The sequence below is a fragment of the Lytechinus pictus genome, chromosome 1 (genome assembly GCF_037042905.1).
Source record: "Lytechinus pictus isolate F3 Inbred chromosome 1, Lp3.0, whole genome shotgun sequence".
Taxonomy (NCBI): Eukaryota; Metazoa; Echinodermata; class Echinoidea; order Temnopleuroida; family Toxopneustidae; genus Lytechinus; species Lytechinus pictus.
The window spans coordinates 5235813-5261238 of NC_087245.1; the positions used below are offsets into that span (position 1 = coordinate 5235813).

Consider the following 25426-nt stretch of genomic DNA (forward strand, 5'->3'; position numbering starts at 1 on the left):
CCATCTGTATGGCACTGTTCAAAAGGCACCATAACCTTTGTAGCACACAATGAAAGGATTTGGAAAAAAATACACGCTCTCCCATACTTCGGTTGAAAAAAAAATTGTTTTTGCTTGAAGAATGAAAATTCGCAGCTAAAATAGAACATATTAAAAAGAAACAACAGAACAATTCAAGCAAATAAATAGATTTGAACATGAATTTTGACCGCATAATTTGGAAATTATGACAAAGATAATGAAAAGGTTAAAAGGAAGTCTGCTGATTTGCAAAAAGTCTGATCATCATATTTGTCAATTTATGCCATTTGCGCGCAAGGCTCCTTTTTAACCTGAGACAAACACATTCCGTGTTCGCTCAGGCATGAACGAAACTAATTTCTTTTAAAGGCATTTGAAAGATAAGACCTCAGAGCACATATTAACACCAAAATATAGACATCATAATTTGAAACCAAAATTTTATAGACTTTTCAAATCTGTCCCGTTTTTTTATACGCACTGTATAGGTGCAGAATAATGCACGTATTCATTTTCATTTGAATACGATAAGATGTCACAAATGATGGAATCCCTTTTCAGAGCTAGTAAGAATAAGCCATCAAAGATTAAGAATCTACTTATCAGGATATCGTCTCCACGGTTGCTTGAGAGAAAGAACAGAATCATTTGGCCATGGAGTTATTAAACACAGATTGGCTGTCCAAGAGGCCATCAACTTAATAACATAAGGTTTTGTTAGTCATTAGGAAACGATAGCGCTATAGGTGAAAACTTAATTTCATTATCTGATAGTAGATTTTGCATGAAATTACGGGACTCACATTTTAAAACGGTTGTATTCTTCAGCTAGTTATTTGATAGCCCAATGAAACATCTCTGTGCGCATTATGCTTGTTTTATATTCATAAAACTTATCTTTGGTGGAAACAAGTGTGCGATGAATAAAATTAAGTTTCTATCACTTTTTTGGCATATGGATTCACCCTCTTTTAATTTTGTAGAATTTAAAGTAATTTATATTTCACATCTCAATTAACATTGATTGAAATTGGATATGACCCCCAAATCAACCATTATTTTGATATAACTTTTCCTCTTCAGAGATTTGCGTGAAAATTGAAATAATGTCTGTAACCAAAGTAAGGTTGCAGTTGTGATGTAAATGTTTTACGTATTAGTTTGAAATTGCATGTCGGATTGGTACATGTAAATAAAATAAATTGATAATATTTGGATGCAATATCCAGTTTTCAAAAGGTTATTTTGTTTCAAATATTATAGTAAGACCGTTTTCCTTCCGTTGACGCCACGTACAATAATCATTTTTTTTTACTTTAACACCAACATGGACAAACCATAAATCGGAGGATTTCTACTGGTCTCTTTTTAATCATTAGAAATGAAAAATCGTCATTATGATTGTTCGTTTTGAATACCCACTCCGATCACCATGTTTGTCTACATTTTCTCACCCAGTAACGTGACGCTTTAACGGCCAGAATGACCAATGATAAGTGTTTGTATCATTTTCTGTAAATTCTTGATGGATTATTGATGAGGGATGTAAAATCAAAGTGGTCATCGGTTTACTTAAAGGACAAGTTCACCCCGACAAATAGTTGATTTGAATAAAAAGGGAAAATCCAACAAGCATAACACTGAAAAATTCGTCAAAATCGGATGCAAAATAAGAAGGTTATGACCATTTAAAGTTTCTCTTTATTTCACAAAACAGTTATATGCACATCCTGTTCATTATGTAAATGAGGAGACCGATGACATCACTCGATCACTATTTCTTTTTTATTTTTTTATATTGAATATGAAATATTCCAATTATTTCCTCATTGTCCTCTGAAAATAGTTCTATTTCTCTCTAGACATGTGGTATTGGCATTGTTATAATATTTCATGGTTCAGTTAAGTTGGTCCTTAAAGGACAAGTCCACCCCAACAAAAAAGTGATTTGAAGAAAAAGAGAAAAATCCAACAAACATAGCACTGAAAATTTCATAAAATCGGATGTAAAATAAGAAAGTTATGGCATTTTAAAGTTTCGCTTAATTTCACAGAACAGTTATATGAACATCCTGGTCGATATGCAAATGAGGAGAATGATGACTTCATCCACTCACTATTTCTTTGTATAATAATATTGTATAATTCAAACAATAAAAAACAAAAGAAATAGTGAGTGATGGACATCATCGGCTGTCTCATTTGCATGTCACTGAGTTGTGCATATCACTGTTTTTTGAAAAATAAGCGAAACTTTAAAATGTCATAACTTTCTTATTTTACATCCGATTTTGATGAAATTTTCAGCGTATGGTACTTTGATTTTTCTCTATTTATTCAAATCAACAATTATCTGGAGTGGACTTGACCTTTAATGTCAAATTGGTAGAAATTGTAATATTGTACAATTCAAAAAAAAGAAAAAAGAAATAGTGAGTGGTGGACATAATCGACTCTCTCATTTGCAAGTCACTGAGTTGTGAAAAATAAGCGAAATTTTAAGATGTCATAACTTTCTTATTTGATATCCGATGTTGATGAAATTTTCAGCATTAAGCTTGTTTGATTTTTCTCTATTGATTCAAATCAACATTTTCTTGGGTGGACTTGACCTTTAATATACTGTTATTTTTTATTCATCTAATAGACACTTGGCCACTTTTCCATTAAAAAAAAATCAATTTTCGTTGAAATAAAAAAGTTGTGACTGAAAATTTTATCAAATCATGAGCACTTGGGGGATGCAAGTGGAGTGTTGATAATCACACACAATCACCATTCCTCTGGTATACTGTATTTATTTTTTTTCTAAATATTTCATTGACGAACCTCTGTGTTGGGCCACATAGAAGGTTGAAAAATGTTCATTTTAGGATTATAACCATGTTTCACATAAAATATAGGAGGAACAATGGAAGAATTCCAAAACGGAATATTGCGTGACGTCATCGACTTTTACATTTACATATTAATCTTGGTGTGTATCTTCTTCAACTCCCTTGTGAAACTACTACAAGAGCTTTAAAATGTAAAAACTTCTTATTTTGCATCAGTTATTTATAAGGTTTTCAGTAATATATTTCATTTCATTATGTTAAAAGATATTTTCAATGGCATTAACTTGTATTGGGGGTAGAGTTGACCTCTAAACAAATTACTTCGTTACGGGCTTGTATATGATGGACGTAGGTTACGAGCTAATTAACGAAATTCACTTATATTTCTCGCTGGTTTTCTATAATTTTTATGTGTGCGCCAGCCAGCTGTCTTACAATAGAAATTAAGTTTAAAACCTGGGCTGAGTTTAATCTTTGGACAAGAGGAGGGGGCGCCCTTTACACCAAGGTAAAATGAATTTAATGCAGTACCTTCTAATAATTCCCCTGCACAATTCCAGGGTTGCGGATGAGACCGACATCTTTAAAAAGAATCATTATAAAAAGCGACTGATCGGATATTATTGATATGATTTATTGCACGCAATAACCAATGTAACCAAATGTATTAGAGTTGGATCGGAGCTTGGTTGGGTTATTGGTACAACTGAGAATTCGTTTATCAGCAAATAGAGAACATCGTCAGACCATGGGGCATCTAGACAAACCATCAACATTATCAACGGGCCTTTGAGAATTGGTCACTGAAACAGTTTAACATGTTATTAGTCGTTTGGGCGATGTAATTGAGCAGTTTTAACCTGGAGTAACGTAAATTATTCGCGGTCGTCAGAATGTAAGTTGATTGATTATTCTTGAATGTGGTGTAAGTGGAGCGCATCAAACATGTATGTTATAGATACCTAAACTTTGTGCTCTTGATACACGATTAACTTATTATTCACGGAAAGGGAGAATCTGTTGTAAAAAAACAACACTGAAGAATGATAGATTGTTTTACATGCGGTGTAGGAATATCAGTCATTATGATTACACTGTAACAAATTAAGTGCTAATTTAGCACTTACAGTGCTTGTATAGTGACTGCACTACGAGTGCTGATTTTCTAGTTTAAATTTGAACTAGAAAATCAGCACTCGTAGTGCAGTGACTATACAAGCACTGTAAGTGCTAAATTAGCACTCCATTTTTTACAGTGTATGTGACCTGATAAGGCATTATTGGTGGGAATCTGCTTTGTGAAATTGTATGTTTAGAAAATGTCACCCACATAGTAAAAGTTTTCCATTTTAAAGGAAACTCTCGTTTCAAACTGTCTTCATGTTTGGAAAAAATTTCTTAAAACGACATTCTGTAAACGACTGCTCTTCAGATGACCCAAGTATCAAAAAACAAATCGAGTTCTGGATGTAGCTCAAGCTCACATTATTGATCTAGTCTTTAAAGACGCAATACCTATAGTCTTGTAGAAATAAAGTTAGCATATACTTAAAACCGATCGACACCCATGCATGTCACAGCAAATAATGCTCTAAATGATTGATGATCAAGGTGTTAAGTTCATGCTGTAATGATTATGTTTTGTATTCTAACTTAGAAATGTAATAGATTTCGTAGTGTAGAACGACTTGAATTGACAAAAGTAGCAATAATATAGTTTGACTTTGAAGTGCCTTTGATTCCAGTATTTTATGCCTCCCACGAAGATTATATTTATATTCTAGGAAAATTAACGATCGATGGACCACCTTATAGATTTTGATACATACATGTATAGGCTGATAGCTATGTTTAAATAAAACGGACAAACACACACAAGAAGAACCTAAACAAAATGTTGAAACCATCAGCGATACTTTAACAATAAACTGTGCAACGAATCGATGAATACAAATTAATTTGATGTTATGGTCCATTAACATGAATTGCCCCTAATTCTATACTGTATATTTCATGCGTGCCTCCTACGAAGATTACTTTATTTTATGAGATCAATAGAGATAACGATTCATTGATCCGCTTTTAGAATTTTGATCGATATCGACTAATAATTGATCGTAACAGTATAAATTTTGAACTGAATGATTAATAAATATTACAAAAAACAAAAACAAAAAAAATAAATGTAAAGCCATTGATATAATATTGCTGTGGCAAATGCTTAAGGAGAAAAACTGATAAAGAGTGTACTATTTATAAACAGCCTTGTAGGATATGGTAAGGTCCAAATAAGTGTCCATCTCAGGACTTGCTGACGGCATCACCAGTTTCCATTGGTGACAATGAAAACTTTAGCTGGTATTTATTTTGCTATATATTTCGATGATATCTCATTCATACTTGTAATTAATTTCCAATAAGTGATAATTGACTATCACACATGTAAAACAAAAAACTCACGTCAAAGAAAAAAAAACTCATATAGTCTCGCCTTTTTTCTTCATCGCAATATCCATAAACCAACTCTGATTATACTTTCATTTTTTTATGTATGATGATTATTGCACAGATGGTGATATCAATATTCCTCTTTTTGTGGGTGGGGGAGGAGGGAGAAATAAAATATAATTTTGCAGTTGGAGAGGGAGCATTTAGATTACTCAAGTTTTGCCGTCACAGTATGCAGATTGGTTGAATAACTCCCATTTTAACATGTTATCACCGATTAGACGATCTAGGTTTTTTTTTCTATTAAACCAAAGATTAACAAAAGACTTTTACATTTTGTTTGCAGGGTTAGAATTAATTTGTCATTGAAACGGGTAACTTGAAATTTGATATATTTCATTCTCCAAATTGCTAAAATCAACTCAATCGAGATACGATCCTGGATGTACTTTACCCATGATATCGGTTCGACCTAGAATGAACTTATATGTTACTTTATGATAATCATTATTGACTGAGGAGGAGAATAACGAATCATTTTCTTTTTATTTTGCCGGTGAATTTATTCTCCATCTTAAATATCTCACCTCACCTAAAGTGAAAACAAATTTCAATTACTTTTAGCTGACTCCTTATGTACAAAGAGACGAGCCAGGATTAATAAGCCAGTGTGAGCTTTTTTTTATAGGTTCCAGCTTTCTCGTTACAAATCTTTTCATATTAAAATTACCCATTCACGGACGCACGATTTTGACTGGGCAGTTATAGAGCAGAGCACGTACTATCTTTAACCGGTCTGCCTCCTTTTTCATTTGATGGTGTATTTAAGGATTGGAGGGAAACAGATTAGACTTTTATATAAAGAAAAATCACAATTGATAATGAACAAAATTAATTAACGATTTCTCTCATTATAATTATCTATGCCAATTTTTGTCCTTATGTGAAAGCTTTTCTCAAGATCTACTTCATTACAGAAGCATATGCATGGGGGATCAAAAAGTGATGTTTTTACGAAGCATGCAACGGTTTTCACGAAACTTGCAACGGTTTTCACGAAAATGACAGAATGTGTATGTATCCGATGTTACATTTAACATGTTTAAGATAATCTAATCAACCACATTGAAATATTGATTTAGAGATCTTCAATGATGGTTCTTTGAGTACGGAAACTAAATTCCGTCTTTGTAAACTCATTTTCAATTCAGATGACGAAAAGTATTGTTCGGTAGACTTCGTGGGGGTTGGGCCTTCGGATCAGTGACGACATGAACGCGAAAAAAAAGTAATGAGCATGATAAGAGCGCTTCAGAGTTTGCTGTAGACGGACTCACTACCAATCATATCGTGATAATAATCGTAAGTATGCTAAAGTACCTGAAGCAAAGTTATGGTTTTTATTGTTGCGGAATTTCTCAAGTAGTAGAGAGCAATCGCGTCCTTGTAGTTGGATCTTGTTGTATTGAAATCCAAGTGTGTTATCATCAGTTGGTGCGTGGGTCAGCATATATGAGTAAAGGGGGTTACATAAATATGAAGTGGGCATCTAGCATTGGCGTAATGCATGTCAACGTCATTGATGTGGATAACATGTTCAACAGATGATGGGTGTTTTAAAGATAAAATCCATGTTCACCATATCATGTGTTAGAAAATGCCTCAAAGCCATCAGAAAAGTTAATAAATTAACGCTTCAGTAATAATATGAAAACAAAATGACAATGGCTGTATTTGAAATTGTATTTTTGAGGAATTGCGAAATCCTTACGTCAAAGTCACACGTGCGATACGGAATCCAGACTTAACACTATTATATCACGGTACAATCGGTCGGATTAGAGTCGCGTTCATTCGTACGAATTGTAGATATACACGTGGCCATACTACTTACTAGCATTAACAATAAGAAATATATAGATTTTTCTCAACCGGGCGATAAAAGTAAAACAAGAATAATGACATGTTAACGTTATACGTCTGATATTTACCAAGTTTGTTAACAGCGATTGGATATTTAATGACCATGTCGCAATGAATTGGGATAAACATAATCAGAAGTATGTAGATAACATTTGATACCAACAGAACAAGGCAGTATTTACTAAGATATTTTTTTTTAAGAACAAACCATTCTGTTTTTTTGCTTACAACTATGGATATCCTGCAACTCTACATTCCTCATCGTAATTCGAAGAAGGCTCAGTTGAATATATAATGATGCTGATAACCTTGGAGCTCGGTACTTTGGAATAAAGGGTGTTCTGATTGATAGTCATCTTATTTTTTCAGTTATTAATCGATGTTTGAGAAATACCAGAATTCCATGCATTATCCAACTAACGACGCAGTCGGTGTTTGTGATAAAAACAGATTCATTTCATTTGACCATGGTGTTTTATTACATGCATTTATAGTGGAGTGAGCTTTCATGGCTACCCGTCAAATCACAATGTATATAAATATATTTTCTGTGAATTGGTATTTTGAAGAAATGGGCTTTTTTCAAATGAAACGCTATTCACGTTCAAGTGTCGTTTATTGGAGATCGAGCTTTTCAAATGAAATGGATGGTCAAAGTCCCACAGAAAATACCGATTGGTATCAAGTTCAAGTGAATAGTCTTTGTTGTCCAAAACGAGCACACCTTTGTTAACGACAAAACAGTCACAATAACCACTATTTAACGACGATTATTGATGCGAAATTACCTGTCTTAGCAGGTTGAAAGCGATATGATGGAAAATTATGTAGCACTCACAAACTATTTCATCAAGGTTCACGTATATGAGGACATAACTACCCTTAAATGGATGATGTGTGTAATGTTTCTAATAATTGTTACAGGGAATTTTAACTTTCTCAGTGTGATATACGTTTGATCTCAATGCATTTTGTTTATAGAGAATTGAACAACTTTGAGATTCCTTGTTAATCATTCAGTCCCCGGTGGTAATATTTACTCTGTGCTTTTACATCCAGGACGTTCATTTGATAGGTTGAACATTTTGAAGGCAAATCTGATCAGTTTCAAAATCCCACTAAAGAAATCTGCGATTGAGAGTAATATTGTACAGAATTGTCCAATTGCGCCAAACTCGCCACTGTATACACTCTTAAAATGTTGGGCAACATACTGTCCACACAACAATATATTATTGGTTAATTTTTTTTTATCCAACTCTGGGTAGTTTTCAGCCAATACTGTGTAGTTTTCACCCAAAGCACACATTATTGGTTAAAAACTACCCAGAATTTGATAAAGTTTTAACCAATGTGCGGGCAGCATGTTGCCCAACACTTTTAAGAGTGTATATATATATATTTTTTTATTCGCCACTGTATAAATATGTCTATTCGAACTTAAAGATCAGTTGTGCACATGGGGGAGGGGCAATATATCTTAAAACGCTTTATGTATCAAACATATTCATCATGTTGAATGCCAAATAACTACTTTCAAGGACTGTAGAATGTAAATGTCATATTGTTTGTGTGCAGATTGTAAATATGTATGGGTTTTTGTTAAGGTAATTTTTGTCGTGATGATATTCTTAAATATTTTTATATTATTCGAGTAGGTAAATTATTTCAATTTCATTTATCAAATCACGTTTGTGAAAATGTGTTTTAGGTAAAATGTCATGAATTCTTTGAAAGATGACATTGTTGACAATGCTTATTTTAGTAAAAACAAGTTTTATCCATCAAAAGAGGAATCTTGCGGTATATAGTGATTGTTAGTCCTGGCCGTAGTGATTGTGTTATTTCTTTAGTCATATTGTTACTATTTACAGTCTGATTGAGATCACATCATGATCTCTATTACACCTTAACATGACTTTGCACTTATATCCTCATCATTGTACCACAATGCACACTATAAAAAAACCCTCTGAATTAGTAGTTAACACTTAAATATATATAAAAGTAGAATTTATTATTTGTAATTATTTCTCTTTTTTTCAGTAGATTTAACTTGTCTTTTAATGTACTTGAGTTACTTCATTTATTTGGGTTCAATATGATGTACATTTACGAAAATTCACGTATATTACAAGCTTGCTTCGATTAAGTAAATCTAACTCCAATTAGGCAAAGATAATTATTACTTATAAAATCATGTTGAATGTGCTCATATTTTTCAATTAACGCCTTATTTAAATTAAATTACTGAATATTCATTAAGAGCAAGTTAATGTTTTTTTTAATAACTGTCATATCTATTTGTGTTTGAAATTGTTTTGGATTAGGGGGTGCAAAATATCTTATTCTTTGTTGAATCAAATGAAGAGCAACATTAAATAGTCACTCATCAGAAGATTTCAGATTTCTTTTTAGTTTTTCGGAAAATTTTAATATTATTCTTATTGTTTTATATGTTATATAAATATCAATGTCAGTACCTATACATGTACAGGTAGGTGACAATGCATAAAGTCTAATATTTGGATAAAAGATGTCTAAGATGAAACTGATGCCACTAAAAGTAGGACGATAGGGAAACTTTCGAATCACGAAACTAAATTTACTTGAGTAAGATGGATGCAAAGAAAATAAGTTAATTTTATTTAAAACTGCCAAACTTATAAATACTTGAAAAAATTAAGGTGTTACTTAATTTACCCGAGTGAGATAGATGCAAAGAAAATAAGTAGATTTTACTTAAAACTACCAAACTTATAAATACTTAAAAAATTAATTCAATTTTTTGCCTCAATTTTATTGAGTAATTTCAAATAATTGTTTTTCACAGTGCACCATTTTGTATTTAATGGGATAAATTTTGAAATATCACGAGATGTCACATGGCAGCTGTTTGGTGTTTTAAGGTCACATCATTAGGAGTCAGCTTTAAATAAGAAGCTAACGGCCGTATCTATCAACAAAACACGACTCATCGATTTTTCCTTAGTTTGTTGCAATAGCTGTCAAACAGATCCAAGCCCTTGCATATTTTGGGTTGAAAAGATGTACTTCATTAGTTTTTGTTTAACTGAGTTACCAGTCTGGTGTGTTAGCTCAGATAGTGGAGCGATGGTTTCACAATCCAGCGACATTGGGTTGCAATTAGGTGTGTCAGTACCATTGGACGCATTCAAATCTTTTTTACATTAGCCGTCAGTCCCATGGTTGGTTACAACAAGTACTAGCAGTCATCAGCAGAACGTCCATCACCACCTTAACTCCCCTCGGCGCAATCAGCTTTTACAAACAGTGATTCACATATTCATTTTTTTAACGCGGTTTTGTGTGAATAGCGTATTTTAGCATCCACTTTGCAGACGCTTTCTACAACGCAACAATTCCTTTGAAATTGCAAGTCAAATCTCGATGGACATATTAGAGTTCATTGTCGAAAATTGGTAGACCGGGAAAGCGCATCGTCATAAGATTCGGACCAGATGGAAAATTGAAATATGCAGTTTGTCCAGAGTCCAGGACGACACTTCTGTTTTGATTCACCGATTTTCGACAAAGGCTGCTTTGTTATGAAGGGCTTTTGACAATAGATTATCTGCGTTATAGGAAGGGTCTGTGAAGTGATTGCTAATATTCCCTATTGTTTATAGAAAGGTGCATTTTTATAAGTTTGCATGTTTGCTGCTGGCGAGGAGTAGCTTTGACGGTCTACCCAAAACATATACCTCTGGGAGGTATATAACTGCCTGGCATGCTTTATCTTTGCTTTAAGTTGGTCTAATTTTTGTATTGTTTTGTGACGCACATAAGCGATGGCGAAACACTTTTTTTTCCGCCGAGGCTGTTGTGGGGAAAATGGCTGATTGATCGCCAGTTACAGTGATCGTGTGTTACAGTACAGTGATCGTGTGTATAGGTCAAAGGTACATTCTTTCAATCGTCACTAGGAATCGATGATAACAAATGACATGCCCGTGAGTTTTACTGAAACTCTTTCTTTCACACAAGTCCCTCTTCATATCATTCTCATTCATTCCCTCTGACCTTTTCTCCTGATTATGTTCGTCGATGTGCGTTTACATGTGTTTGAGAATTCCAATCGACATCGTGTGTCCACCCAAACTTATTTTTTTCATTCACTTGAGAAAATATTTGAAAGCAAATGGGATTGAAAATAATCACGCAATTTTTGTCTATTGAACGAATTTCATTATTGGATGCATCATTTTACCAAATATTTGATTGCAGTATGTTTATATCTTGATAAGATAGTGATATGATAAGTGATATGATTAGTGGTTTGATAATGGATTTTTTTATTATCTTATGCATGTGTGTTAGGCCTACCTTATTGTGCTTAGATCGGACCTCAGATTGATTTTGAATAATATATATTCCATGAATTTTAAAATATTATATTTGGGGCATCCAGATTTCGTCTGCTTCGAAGTAAAGACTAAACGCATAACAGCGTAAAGTATTGACATTTCAACGGAAACAAGGGTGCCTCGAAAGCTTATTTTGTTCTTCTTAATGTCTTGTTGATCATTTATGGCATTGAAGTATTGATTTTTAAATTGTATTTTGCAGGGGCGATTTTGCTTGTGAGTTTACCTCAAGGTTGAATGTCAGTAATTTAAGCCAATAAAAGTTGCTTGAACAAGCTTTTAAACCTAATCGATGGAAAGGGAATACTCATGCGGGCATAAGTGTGTACGTTTGTTTCTTTGATGATAAGATGGTAACTTGTACCGGTATTTTGAAGTTTATTCATAAGGTCAACTGGGCGGCTTCAAATTCATTCCTTGCGATTGTGAATGTGAACAAATAACACTTAGTTTGCTTGCTGCTATCAATAGTATTTGATTGAGGCTAGAATCTATAACAAATAACAAAGTATCATAAGCAAGCACCGAAAATGTTGGTCTTCGTATATAAACCGTGTGAGCACCATGTTTATCAAATTGGATGGATGGCTACATGAAAGGGCTACTATTCACTTAGTGCAGCTATGGAGTTCTTAATTAATAATTATAAAATTTTTGTTGCGTTATGGACCAGTGGATTAGCCTGCGGACTTATAAATAGAAGGTTGTAGGTTCGAATCCCAGTCATGGCGTATTTTCCTCTTGCAAGAAGTTGATCCACACTGCTGCACTCGACCCAGGTGAGGTGGATGGGTACGCGGTAGGATTTATTCCTTGAACGCTTTAGCGCATATTTGGCGCCTCAGTTATTGTCGGGGTGATTATGATATCGAGTGTCAAGTGCAGTAGAGTATATACACATAGTAACTGTGCTATATAAATTGACATAGCATAAATATGAAGAAAACACTAGTGTGGTTTTTTTTTTCTTTAATTTATTTCACTTTATTATATGAAGACATTGTAAAAACAGTCCGAAGACTGACAAATACAAAGTTAACAGAAAAAGGAAAAATACATGAAATGATATACCTACGAATTAACAAAGATTAAAAATAACAATATAAGGGTGAGATTAAATACTGTACTTCAGGTTCATACACAGTAAAAACGCTCTTTAAGATTTTATACAACGCTGTTTACTATATGAACCTTACAGTATTTGTTTAACCATTTAAACAATCATGTTTGATTTATTGAAGATTAGATATTGAAAATTATACTTTGTTGCTTAAGATTTAAACACTTGTTTATAAACTGTTTAAACAATTACTGTAAGGTCCATATAGTAAACAGCGTTGTATATTTTTTTACTGTGTACACATAATAGAAACATCATTAAGTAAGGATTATGCTATACAAAAAAATTGAACGAGAATAACAGAAAAACAAAAAAATATTGGGACATGTTGATTAACATTTTTGACCTGCCAACCCCAAACCAGCAATATTTGGCCAAAAATGAAGTGTGCGATTTTTTAATATCTGGAAGAAGCACATCATAAGCTTTCAAAATGATACAAACTTGATCAACAATTACCAACACAATTACTTGATTGAATATAGAAGAAATTCAGTGAGAGTTCCAGAGAATAAGGAGAAAAGAAGGTTTGAAATTTAGGGTTCACTCAAGCATGAGATGAGCACACTGTGTAAACACTGTCCAGAATAACTTGTCTTTTATAGAACTTTACACCTACAAATTTTGGCAGTAACTATGAAGAAGAAAACTAGCTTTCAGAGCTAATTTTCTCATTATTACTCTGTAAAGACAAATTATTTAATTGGTTATTTACTGAGAAACTTTGTTTTGGGTTGGCTGGTCACGTATAATGCTGGCTCTGTTGAATATGATGTGGGCGAAAATGCCCCTTCTCCGGCTTTAAATTACATAGGTGGATTATCTTGAGCAAATATTGTCATAATCAGATATTGTTATAGCGATCTGTACTCGTCTGTACTAAAGGGCAGTGTTAAAAGGTCATGTAAATTGCTTTACTGTCATCTTTGTTGCTAAAAGGAGTACTGTGTCTGTCAAGATAATTATCATCAAACATATTCAGGTACATGAAACCGACCCCAAAGCAAACAAGGATATTTCATTCAAAATAACGTAATAGCTTTGATTTGTCTGGTGCCGGTTTCATTGATGTGACTGTAGCCTGAGTGACATTCTAGAGTACCTCTGAGTCTGCAGCTAACAATACATATATATTTTTGTTCGGATTTTTTAATGTGTTTTTGACACTTTGATATCCCTGGTCTTTTACATAAAAATCGACTTCCAAATAGCGAGTGGAATATTGAAATCACACACTCTGATGAGGATGATCAGATATTTTCATACACTTTTTTTTACATTATGTATTCAAAGAGTTTACTTTGCGAGAATCCCATTCGAATTATATTTCACTCGCTACGAATTTCAACAAACGTGAGCCATCATTACTTCCCGAAATACTTGATACTTGATGAGATCATTCCTCTTGCAGCTCCAAAAAGCTAAACTGGAATGAACTTTGCAATATGTCGTAAAAGATTGGTGTCATAGTGAAGATCTCTATTTTACAATAAAAGGAGAGTGCGTTGTGCAAGTAAAAACATGGATACATCTAAAAGAACAAGAGATCCGGTTGGAGGCTGCAGATTTCTAATAATGGGAAGCGCAGCCTCTTTAAATGCTGGTAGACCTGTTGTGTATACAACTTCGCCAGGCAGGTGGTTCGATATTTGGATTGTCTTTGGGAAGGAGTATTTGTAGGAATCAATTGACGATTTTGGCAAAGCAAATTTCAGTGTATGGTCCTTCCTTGCAAGATATGTTGCCGGAGTGACTATAGCTGGCATTGGCATGTTGACCGGTCAGTAGCGAATCTTGAAAAGAAGAGAGCATTGAAATACTGTTCATATTAATAATAATACGATTTGCTGTGTGACTAAATCATTGTGTCCCCTTTTTATACTTGGGTTCATTAATTGGGAAATAAGATAAGTAAGTTGTCGATAATCAACATGCTAGTTTGCATTTATTTTGCGCTCAATATCCATGACAGGCGGTGATGATTCTAAGCGATTTGCAAATGTAATGATGTCCTACGCTATCCATTGGATTCTGACACGCAATGACCTTATTTCATTCTACTTATACTGTTTATCGTCATATTCAGGGTATCCATTCGTATCATGGTTAAAGAGTTGCATTCGTCGTGTACTCGGAAGTTATTTGATCTAATTCTTATATTTGAAAAAGAAATGACGCCAATCTTGCACCGCTAGGTTTTATTAATTTCCCGAAATGAGGCGGTGAATGCTTACTAATGTAGCAATGTTTGGATTCGACAACTTTTTGACGATTGTTTTTATGCAGGAGCCATGTGTGAATTCTGTCGTTTTATTTGACGAATACAGGTGAACTATAGCGACATCGTCTAAAAACCATTTGCAAAATTGATGCTGATGGCTGTTTTGCGAATACTAGCTACTGTTAGATGAAAATCGCAATATCTTTTTTTTTTCAAAATTTCCTTGCGATGAGAAAACGTGACAAAAAATTCAACTATTTGCAAACCTTGCAACTTATTACAAACATTTTCTAAACTTTTTTTCAAAACCTGACGAAATCCCACATTTCGCCACGTAGTATAGGCCTATTCGCCGATTTCGTCAGGGTTCGTAAAATATTGCACATCACCGTTCGTAAAAGATTGCAAGAAAGTTCGTAATCAGTTTTCGTTATTGCAAACAGTTTTTCTTGTCCCAGAGAAATTTTGAATATGTTAATTCAAAATTTCTTCGCGAATCTATTTTTCCGCAAACAGTACTGTCGCTAATGTTTGCAAGGCAGTCATAAACATTTGCAAACGGTTGTAAAACGGTGTAGCTGAAGTTCTTTTTGATTCGCCAATGATAGTGACCAAGTTACTGCATGGTTTCTTTATAATGCAATGATGAAAAATGTGTGCCTAACATTGGCGAACATATTTTCCCCCCAAATTTGAAGCAGTTTGCAAATAGATTATCGATATTGCAAATAAGTATTCGTAAAGCTAGCATTACGCTGAAACCGAATCAGCTGCGAATCTATCCGAATACACGTATTCTTGGCTTTTGACATTGCAACACTCGTCAGAAAACTTGGCGAATCCAAAATTCGCAACGTTTGTAAGCAATCGCCACTAAAGCTAGGGTTACACCAAAACCGAATTCTCCCAAATGAATTCGGATCAATTATGCACAAATATGGCCTGTTCGGATGGATTTGGTAGATTCTGAACCTATTCGTCCTCTGATTCGGGGAGACGAATGGGTCCGAAAAATGTCCCGATTCAGCGCAGAATCACCAAGAATTGACCCGAATCAATTTAGCCATCCCAAATTAAGCCGTATGCCACCCGAATAGTGGCAAGAATCGAGCCAAAGGTGCCTTGAATAGAGCCGAATGTTACCCGATTGCTCCGATTACAGCAGAATGACGACCCGAATGTTGACCCTAATCGGAACAAATATGGCCAAATGAGCCGAGCTCGGACTTTTACGCCCCGAATGATACTAATAGTTCTGAATCTGCCCAGAATACTCCGAATGCCTCCCCTAATCCAACCGAATGTCATCCGAATACATCCCAAACGTGGCCCGAAATGAATTTGTTGTGGTCACAATTGTGAGTATTTTGGAGGGTAGGCTGGTTTTGAACATTTCAAAACGAGCCAAATTCCTTCGCCAATGTTCCCAAATCCCTCCCGAATTTTCTCGCATTCGCAGAGGGAGAACAGAATACCTCGAAACCACCGGACTACGTGTATCCGGATGGATTCGCAACAGATTCGGTTCCGGTGTAACTCTACTGAGACACCCCCTCACAAGCGCCCGTTCAGGATTAGATTGTTAGATTCATCATGCGTAGGATAGAGTCCCGCTCATGCCGGAAGACGTCTATAAAAAGTGATGCAATAACGTTGCGTGTAAACATACCTCACTGCTGGGTTTCGTGCAGGTGTGACTACAGTTGGAAAACACTCCATCCATTGGAAATGTTAGTCCCGTGTAAAGGAGAGCCATAATCTATGCACGTGTCACCAATACACTGTTCGTCAAAGAGTAGGGTGGTAACTCGATGTATTCCACCTGATGGTCACCGACAGAAATATATTCGAATGTCAAGTTCAACCGCCATAATATTCAACACTTTGGTTGTGGCCATTAACTGGGGGGAAGTCGCTTTATTGGTCGTGTGACCGTTTGCGACAACTCACGATATGTTCTGCACACGATTGCAAGGGTCCGGCAAGGGTCGCAAATAGTCAAATGACTAACTGTGAAACAAATATCAAACTTTAACATTCCGCAGGTAAATTATTCAAATTCCACCGTGAGATCCTCTTTTTTGGGCACCCGGTATAAACACACAAACAACCCTACCCCATGCACATAAAATATCTCTCCGAATTTTTCACCCGTTCAGAGAAGTGTGTGAAGTTAGACATTTGCCACTCAGAAGCTTGGTGATTAACTTACATGCACGGCGGGGCTAGCAACGGCTTATATAAACAGAAAGCAAATTAGGATTTGGAGGGATTTCTTCTTGCAAACTTTGAAGTCGAGTAAAATATATTCAGTAGCAAGAAGATTTAAGTTAAAATGTTTGAAATTAGAAGGTGATATCCGTGTATAGGGGATCCTTTCTATTTACGAACGTTTGGGATTTATATTTCATTACAATAATTATTACAAATAAAACATGGAAGAAGTATGGAACATAGGAATTTTGATTGTATTTTCTAAATATTTGATAATTTTGAATTTGACAATCATTTGACCCCAAAACAGGTAAATATTCGTGATTGTGTAATGGAGAACGCTTTTCTCAAGAATCCACTGACCTTTCTTTGAATTTGCGCTTTAACTGCATGCATTTACTGAATGTGTTGAAATTACGAATACATAATTGCTGTGATTATATCGGAGACTAAACAGTAGACCTGAGAATTAGGTGAAAAGTATTAGAACAGAAGCAGAGATCTCAAACACATAGTAAAAATGGGGACATAGGTAAACTAGAAAATCCTCTTGAAATGTTCTTTCAGAAATCATGTTCGATTCCATATCGCCTTTCCGTACTCTGTCACTTTGCGTATCCGGGTGAAGCGAACGTGAAAGAACACCACCATTAAACCTTTCTCTCTTAAAACTCTCCTCCAGATGCTTGAACTTCTTGTTTTAATGCAATAGCTTTACATCACATGAATGACGTCATTACATCACAAGGTTTCGAGGATTTCCCCTAAAAGGTTTTGGTCTCTTCTTCCCGAGTAGTCTGCATACTTCAAAGGGAAACCCTGCCTTATTGAATTGAAGTTTCTCTGGGTTTTTTTTTCAGATGAGATATTAAATCATGATATTGTATGTAGAATTTAACAATGAATCAAATTCATCTGGTATGCATTAGTATTTGATGTACTATTGTCATAGAGGAGCAATATCTTATTCCAAGGACAATACAAAAGTATATATGACCATTACGTTAATTTGCTACGCGTATTGCAGTTGATGCGCGAGTGTGTACCCAACGTTATACACCCAGTTCGCATTTCTGCTAAAATTAATTAAAAGGTCTATTGCAGTTGAGATTGGGGGATCCTCGTAGGTGTTAGAAATGAGCAAAACTAGCCATTATTGTAGATAATTCGGTAACACGACTATTTGGGTGTTTAGGCAAAATCTTGAATAGCATACCATTAGATATAAAATTAAGCCCATCATTAAATAGTTCCAAAAGGAAAATGAAATTTTATTAACTTCAAAACTATTCACAGGTGCAATGATTTTACTCAATAAGATGTGTGTGTGGTGTGTGGGGGTGGGTGTGTTTGTGTGTGTCTGTCTGTCCAAATTTGTAAATAGGTGTTGATGATTGCATGTATGCATGTACCTTTTAAATGTTATCTTTTGTTTAAATCGGTAATACATACTTAGGTTTATAATCATGTTTGGATCTTGGCTTTTATATAAGGCTCAGCCTTTCTGCCACTCCTTACACTTTCATTTCTATCCGAGTAAAGTAATTTTTCATTTTTTTTTATCGTTTTGCTTACTATTAATGTCATAATTATTTATATTTTTAATATTGTCTATGTTATTATGTCTTTATATATGTCTGTTTTTAATGAAAGTATTAAATAAATGAATTGAATTGAATTGAATTGAATGACAATCTGTTAATATCAAATATGGTAATTAAAATGAAGGAAAAATGTATGGCTGGCATTCCCTAACCTGGTAGGGCGCTATTCCTTACAGCGCTTACCTGCATGTTGCAAAGTGAAAAATTTGGAATGTAAAGAATTAAATATATATATATTGCTAAAAATAGTTTAGGGGCAAATAGATATAAACTAGTTAGCTTTAGATATTAAAAATATATTTGTTTTATTATTAGTTTGAATATTTTTCATAAGCTTTGTTCTAGCTCGATCTCAATGAAACATTCACATAGATATAAAGTAAACAAGATTTCATGGATCACTGTAAGGTGTCAAATATGTAAGAGGTGCTCTTCGAACAAACTAGAAACCTGAGATTGAAAATGACAAGCATCTTAGAGGGGAATCAGAACAGAGGAGAAACAAATCTTACGAACGGAGACGGTTGTTAGGAAGAGTGATGACTGTAAAGGGCGAGGACGGAAATAGGGTTGTAGGCAGCACATTTTCTGACCGGGGCAAGCCATGTAAACATCTTTGAAGTACATGTATGTAAATGAGACCTTTCGGTTTTCTTCTTTTTTCTCTTTGTTACTAGATTGGTCTGAATCAAATTATCGCATTCGCCATCTCGTTCTATTGGTCGAGAGGGAAGAGGCAACCTTGACGTCATTCGTGATCGTGAAGTGCAAAAGGTTGTGTTTTCAGCGAATGACCAAAATCACCACCGGTTTATCAGAGAATGGACGATCTCCTGATAGTTAATAAGGATGTCCGTGGGTGTCTGACTCTCACACGAATGGAGCTTACGCGCTAGCAACAGGAGATCAAATTTTTCTCCTCGATAACTTATAGTATGTTGACAATCGGCTGGTCCTGCAAACCTGTTTTGAAGGTATACCTTCGAAACTGATATACGTATCTATCTACCAAAATGATGTAAAGTCGACTAGTGAATTGGCTGAAGAGTAATATAACACTCTATTCCACTTCGCCAAGGAATTGGAATCTTGGTGAAGCTATGTGAAATTTAGGAGCTTCATTTGTAACATTTTAACTGTGAATTGATTTTTTTTTTGGCGTGGAAAAGTTCCTTGAGAGTGTAGCATTTCATGACAAATAGAAAATACAACACAGAAATATGACAATGGATGCCCATGATTCAGATGTAATGTCTTATTTGCCCGGGGAAGGACCAAGTCAAAATGCTAGCGATGGATTAGCTTATTGCGTTTATTCATATGAAAAACTCAAAAGAGTCAACAAAACTGGGTTTCAGTCCGAGAACGATTTCTTCTCCAACTTGACCAGGACATGCTACAATGTTAATAACTTCACTTGCCCAGCATATATGTATAACCTATCTGACAATGAATTGATGGATCATTTAGCGTACATCATGCCGCCTGCGCATTATGAGTATGCATTTGTGGTACCGTTTGCAGTTATTATTCTTACGTTGGTAGTCTTTGGATTCTTCGGAAACCTCTTCACCATCATAGTGATCTTGCGGAATCGTGTCCTGCAATCCACCTCCCACTATCTTGTGAGTTTAGCTCTCTCTGATATGTTGTTACTCGTGCTGACCGGACCCACGGAAATTCTGGTGGAACTCAAGTATTGGCCCTGGACCTATACAAAGTTTTTCTGTCATGCTCGATTCTTCCTGATAGAATTTTGTCTTTTTACGACAGTGTTGCACATAACCGCATTCACTATCGAACGCTACGTAGCGATCTGTCACCCGATCAAAGCCAAAGCGTTCATCTCAACCTCTCGTGCCATTAAATTCATTATCGCTATCTGGATCTTAAGTTTTGTCATCAGCATCCCTTTGGCTCTCGCTTACCACCTCAAACAAGCGTGCGTCGGAATCGAAGAGTCCACCGTCTGCCAGACCACAGATGAAATGGACAGTCGGGTCAACCATTTCTACGTCTTTTCAGCAACGTTTCTTTTTCTACTCCCCATGACTCTCATCATCGTACTCTACTCGCTCATCGCCCGAGTCCTCTTCGGTGTCAACATCAAGGTCCCCATGAGAAGATCGAGTTCCACGAAATGTCGTATTCGGGTCAATGGAAATCTCAAGGCCAAGGAAGACAAAGAGGACCAAGTTATTACGATGCGAAAACAAGTGGTTAAAATGTTAGGTAAGCAATGTTCGTCTTTCTTTGGTTTTTGAGTGGTTTGTGTGTACTCTAAGATTATTAATGATTTCCATTTAAAAATATATATAATGAATATTATCATCAACACTAAAAGTATTAACAAGTATCGAGAGGAAAGTTTTTTGTGAGATAATGTCCATCTCAAGTCTCCGATCCATTTCTAGAAGTTATTAAACAGATCGATTATTTGCTATGTTCATACCCAATTTGAACAATAAAATGAAGCAGTTTGGCAACAATTATTGATAGAGCAGTGAGATCTAGCCTACTTAAAGGGGATCACGCCTTCTTTTTCTCACAGTATATAGGAGGATGAAACTCTTCTTAGAGACGCACCATTAGATATCCGGGGGGGGGGGGGGCTGGAAGTTTTTCCCAAAAAATGGAGCAAGGAAAAAAAAAGCTTTGCTCAAAGAAGAAAGGAAAAAAATTGCATCAACCCAAACTTCCAGGCCCCCCTTGTCCCTGTTTATCTAATGGTGCGTCCCTTATACAATTAAGTTTGCATGAAAAATTGATAAAATCGCAGAATAACATTTAAAAAAAAGGAAAATGGAAATATTGGACAATAAGAAATTGATGAGAATGTCGAAATCAGTCTGGAGATCCTCCCATTGACAATACAACCAAGATCTATGATATGTCACAGTACAACTATCCTCTTTTACTCTGAAAAGATATTACAAACCCTTTGTCCATGGTATGGCATATGAAACCTGTATTTCATATCCTTCCATTACACCCGGTGAAGCTGTTCGTAAAGTTACGCACAACTTTACGCACGACTGGAACATGTTCTTATGTCTTAAATGAATGACATAGGGATGTATCATCAAGCACAAGAAGGGGTCACCAGTCGTGCATAAAGTCATTCGTATCTTACGAACAGCTCTATGAAACACCCACCTGATTGGATAGCCTTGATAAAACTGACAATTCAAATAAAATATGTAGTCCTACAAGAAATAATGGTGTTGTAGAAGTGTGACATTACACATTTCGGCCGCAACATTAGCGATTAGCGATCTCAACATTCAAGCGCTCTCAACCTTATTATTTGTTCATTTTTTTCAACTATCATTGATTCGTTTCTTTGATTTTCTGTTTTCACACAAGCTTACTTGTTCTCAGGGGTTTCATTCTCCTGTTCTTATAAACCTAGTGAGGAGTTGCCTGGTGTGATGGCAACTTTGTTTTACGTCAAATGATACAGACCTGATCGAGTTATTTAAGATTGTTTTGACGTTTTAGGTTAAAAAATTATAGCCACCTCACTTCCTACCTTTTGGCTCTTTTGATCTTGTCATTGTTTCCATGCACAATCTTCTTGTTCTTCATTAATACTGTTCTTTTTTACTATTTTTTCTTGATTTTGTAGTTGTGATCGCGGCTAGTTTCTTCATTTGCTGGTTCCCGTTTCACCTGATCCGCATCTTGCCCTTCTTCAATTTGGATAGTTGGCCTCAGCATATCAAAGACATCTACTACAGGGGGCTTTATCACTTCTCAATCGTTTTGCTCTATGTCAGCTCCGCCATCAACCCCATACTGTACAACGTGATGTCTGCAAGGTTTCGTCGCGCCTTCAAACAGACCATACTCTGCCGCGAAGTAAGCTCCCCCCACAATTCAATGACCACACGGGGTCATTCGACTTATATAACCCGCATGTCGTCCATTAATAGTTCAGCTCTGTGAGGGGAGAAACAAGATAATTAATTGCTTAATCTTTTGAGAAAATTAAGGCTTTACAATTCGATTACGGGAATTTAATTATTTCTTTGGCAGCTATATACTGGGAAGGTTGTAATCTTCCAAAAAGATATTGACGGGATATAAGGATAACGATTTCGTGATGGCAAATACGTGACAATTTTCAGGTTTCTGACTACAGATAGTATTTAATGCTGTATCTTTCCCGCCCAGTACAGTGAAGAGTCTCGTTACGACCTTCGTACTCTGTGGGTACGGCGGTTCTTTGGTGAAATCCAGTCATGCCTGGATCGAGCCCTACTGCTGAACTGATCAACGGATACAGTCTGATCAAGACCTCTCAGTCAGTTAGGACTAGTTTAGCAAGATGATCGTGATGATCAACAGCGCTCTGGCTCACAGCTCAAATATTTTAGAAATCAAGATATTCGAGTAGATCACCAGGGCAATCGATCAAGGTCGAATGGCGCCGATCATGGGAGATTGACTCCGTGTGTCTTGCCGAACTAGATCGACCAGACTGAACTATGTCTTGATCGGGCTTCATCAAGTAGATTAGTAAGGCAGTGGGAAACAGGTATTTTAAATCCTCCTAACTCAATTCAAGTGAATGCTGGTAGCCTCGGACGAATGGCCAAACATTTAAGAATAGTTCCGATCTTTTACTGAAAGATTAACAGTCCTTTTATGGACAACATTACATGATGTAAAAGCAAACCTTATCAAGTTCCCATATTGTTTGTTCCGTATCTTTGGTATCCAGATCCACCACAGGCAAATATACAACTGAGTCCAAACTTTTATATTAGTTAATACTAATATTTCTTAAATCATAAGTTTACTTATGATCTAACTTACAATTTACTCCTTTACTTACAATTTACTCCTAACCCTACAAGCAGCCGTCGACGGGTCAATGTAGATATTATTTTAGTATGGGACTGAACAACAAATGAGATCATGCTTATCGCATCCGAGATTCTCAGGTTTGAGAAGAATACTTTTTTGTAAGAATTGGTTTGGTGGATAAATGAATCAATCGCTTTATATGTATATAAACGAAATCCATTTCAAGTGCAATGATGATTATACCGGATTATACCTCCATCATTGTTATGGAATTAAAATTACCGTTTGAATCAAGGAACATAAAAACGATCATTAGTATTTATTTTACATTCAATAACTTAGAATACAGTTGACAATGGTTGATATGGAAAATGATGACGTACCCAGTTGTAAATTTCTTGTTGTAAATAGTGTCGATCAAATTGATTAACTCAATTGATATTCTTTAGTACAAGATGCAAAATGTTCTTGAAAAGGCAATCGAAACATCGAGTATCGTTTGTAATAATTTTTTAATAATCTTTCTTTTTCATTTTTTTAACCCTTTAAAATCATTTTTTTTTAAATGACACCAAAATAAACATTCGTTATATCAGTACGGTCTTTCCCCCTTTAGTGATGCTACTACCAAGACGTTGTTTCTGATAAATAGAACATCAGCGACTCCATTCAGTTACAGCTTTGATATATAGAATCACAACGTGTACAAGCTAAGCGATTACACTCATCTCATCAAAAATCACATTGAAATCGGTACAAATAATCGGGAATTTACCCACGCGCGATTAAAAAATTAATATACTTTTGATGGACATTATTTTTTAGATGCATATCAAATTATATATAAAAACACATACAAGTGTGAGAAATTATACATGTACAAAAGCTTTGGCAACTCTATTAATATAAATGTTGTGAAAGAAATGGGGGGGGTAAGAGAACAATAGAAGGCGTATAGCGTAAAGTTCCCCAGAGGGTTAATCGGATCGAGTTGTCCTAGCACCATCCCTTCTCTGTGGTCTAGTGGTCATGGTGGTTAAGGCACCGGCGTTCTTAGCTGGGGGCCCGGGTTCGACTCTCGGCAGAGACATATATGAAGCCTCGCCAAATTGCCAAAAGGTAGGATAAACTCTGGGAACATTTCTTCAAGATGGGTATATTTTGTATTATTATAGTCACAGGTAACCGTAGACGAAATATAAGCTGGTAATGTGTATAGAGTATACGCGCGCACATTGTTTGCGTTAGATATCATAGAAAAGGGGAGGGTGGCGCCGAGATAGTTTGATACGGGTGGGGACCGGGGAGATGGCCTACATAACAGAGCTCCATGTAGAGCTACACAGTGTAGATCTATCTTCTTCTTTTTTTATAGCATTCCTTCCCAATGGTCCCCTTTCATTCATTTTCTTCCTCTCTTTTCTTCACTATTAAACTACCGATCAGCTCCCATGGGCCTATAGGAATAACGTGACTGTACTAAGGGTGACACAATTGCAAAAAAAAAAAATGAGTGAAAATATTTACATAATAACTATTATCTTACTGTTGCTACTTGTGCCTGATAGGCCATGCCCCCACCTGAAAAACCAAACCCAAAAATAGAGAAAAATAAAGAAAAGGAAAAGGGTAATAAATAAGATAATCTCTCAATATTATGTCAAACTCTTTTTTTAAATCACAAAATCGATGTTTTTATTGATTTGCTCGCAGCTTCTTAGAATTTGGCCCCATAGGTAAATCATATTTTGCCCAATCATTATTTTGCCTCTTTACGTCTCTGATTGTAGCAACAACAATCATCTCTTATTATGTATAAAGCATTTCTTGTCTATCTG

The 25426-nt window shown here is 35.5% G+C and overlaps 1 protein-coding gene and 1 long non-coding RNA gene across 6 annotated transcripts in view; one reads left to right on the top strand and one right to left on the bottom strand.

The window, feature by feature from the left end:
• The first annotated feature begins 3406 nt into the window (after positions 1 to 3406).
• The window catches only part of LOC135156811 (neuropeptides capa receptor-like), a 39099-nt gene continuing 17079 nt past the window's right edge, over positions 3407 to 25426 (top strand). Inside the window, exons 1-3 of one of the 5 annotated variants that reach the window (XM_064110506.1) lie at positions 3407 to 3753; positions 19454 to 21008; positions 22405 to 25185. In XM_064110506.1, coding sequence (XP_063966576.1) covers positions 19997 to 21008; positions 22405 to 22724 — 1332 coding nt within the window. In that variant the 5' untranslated portion in view covers positions 3407 to 3753; positions 19454 to 19996 and the 3' untranslated portion in view covers positions 22725 to 25185. Of the gene's footprint in view, positions 3754 to 12029; positions 12397 to 19453; positions 21009 to 22404; positions 25186 to 25426 lie in introns of those variants that run through there. The other 4 variants (XM_064110444.1, XM_064110612.1, XM_064110392.1 and 1 more) reach the window with 4 other exon arrangements.
• On the bottom strand, positions 12598 to 16901 carry LOC135156882 (uncharacterized). The gene is made up of 3 exons (XR_010295938.1): positions 16628 to 16901; positions 12980 to 14530; positions 12598 to 12798 (listed from the first exon to the last, which is right to left on the bottom strand). It is a non-coding gene; the product is annotated as an uncharacterized LOC135156882 (long non-coding RNA).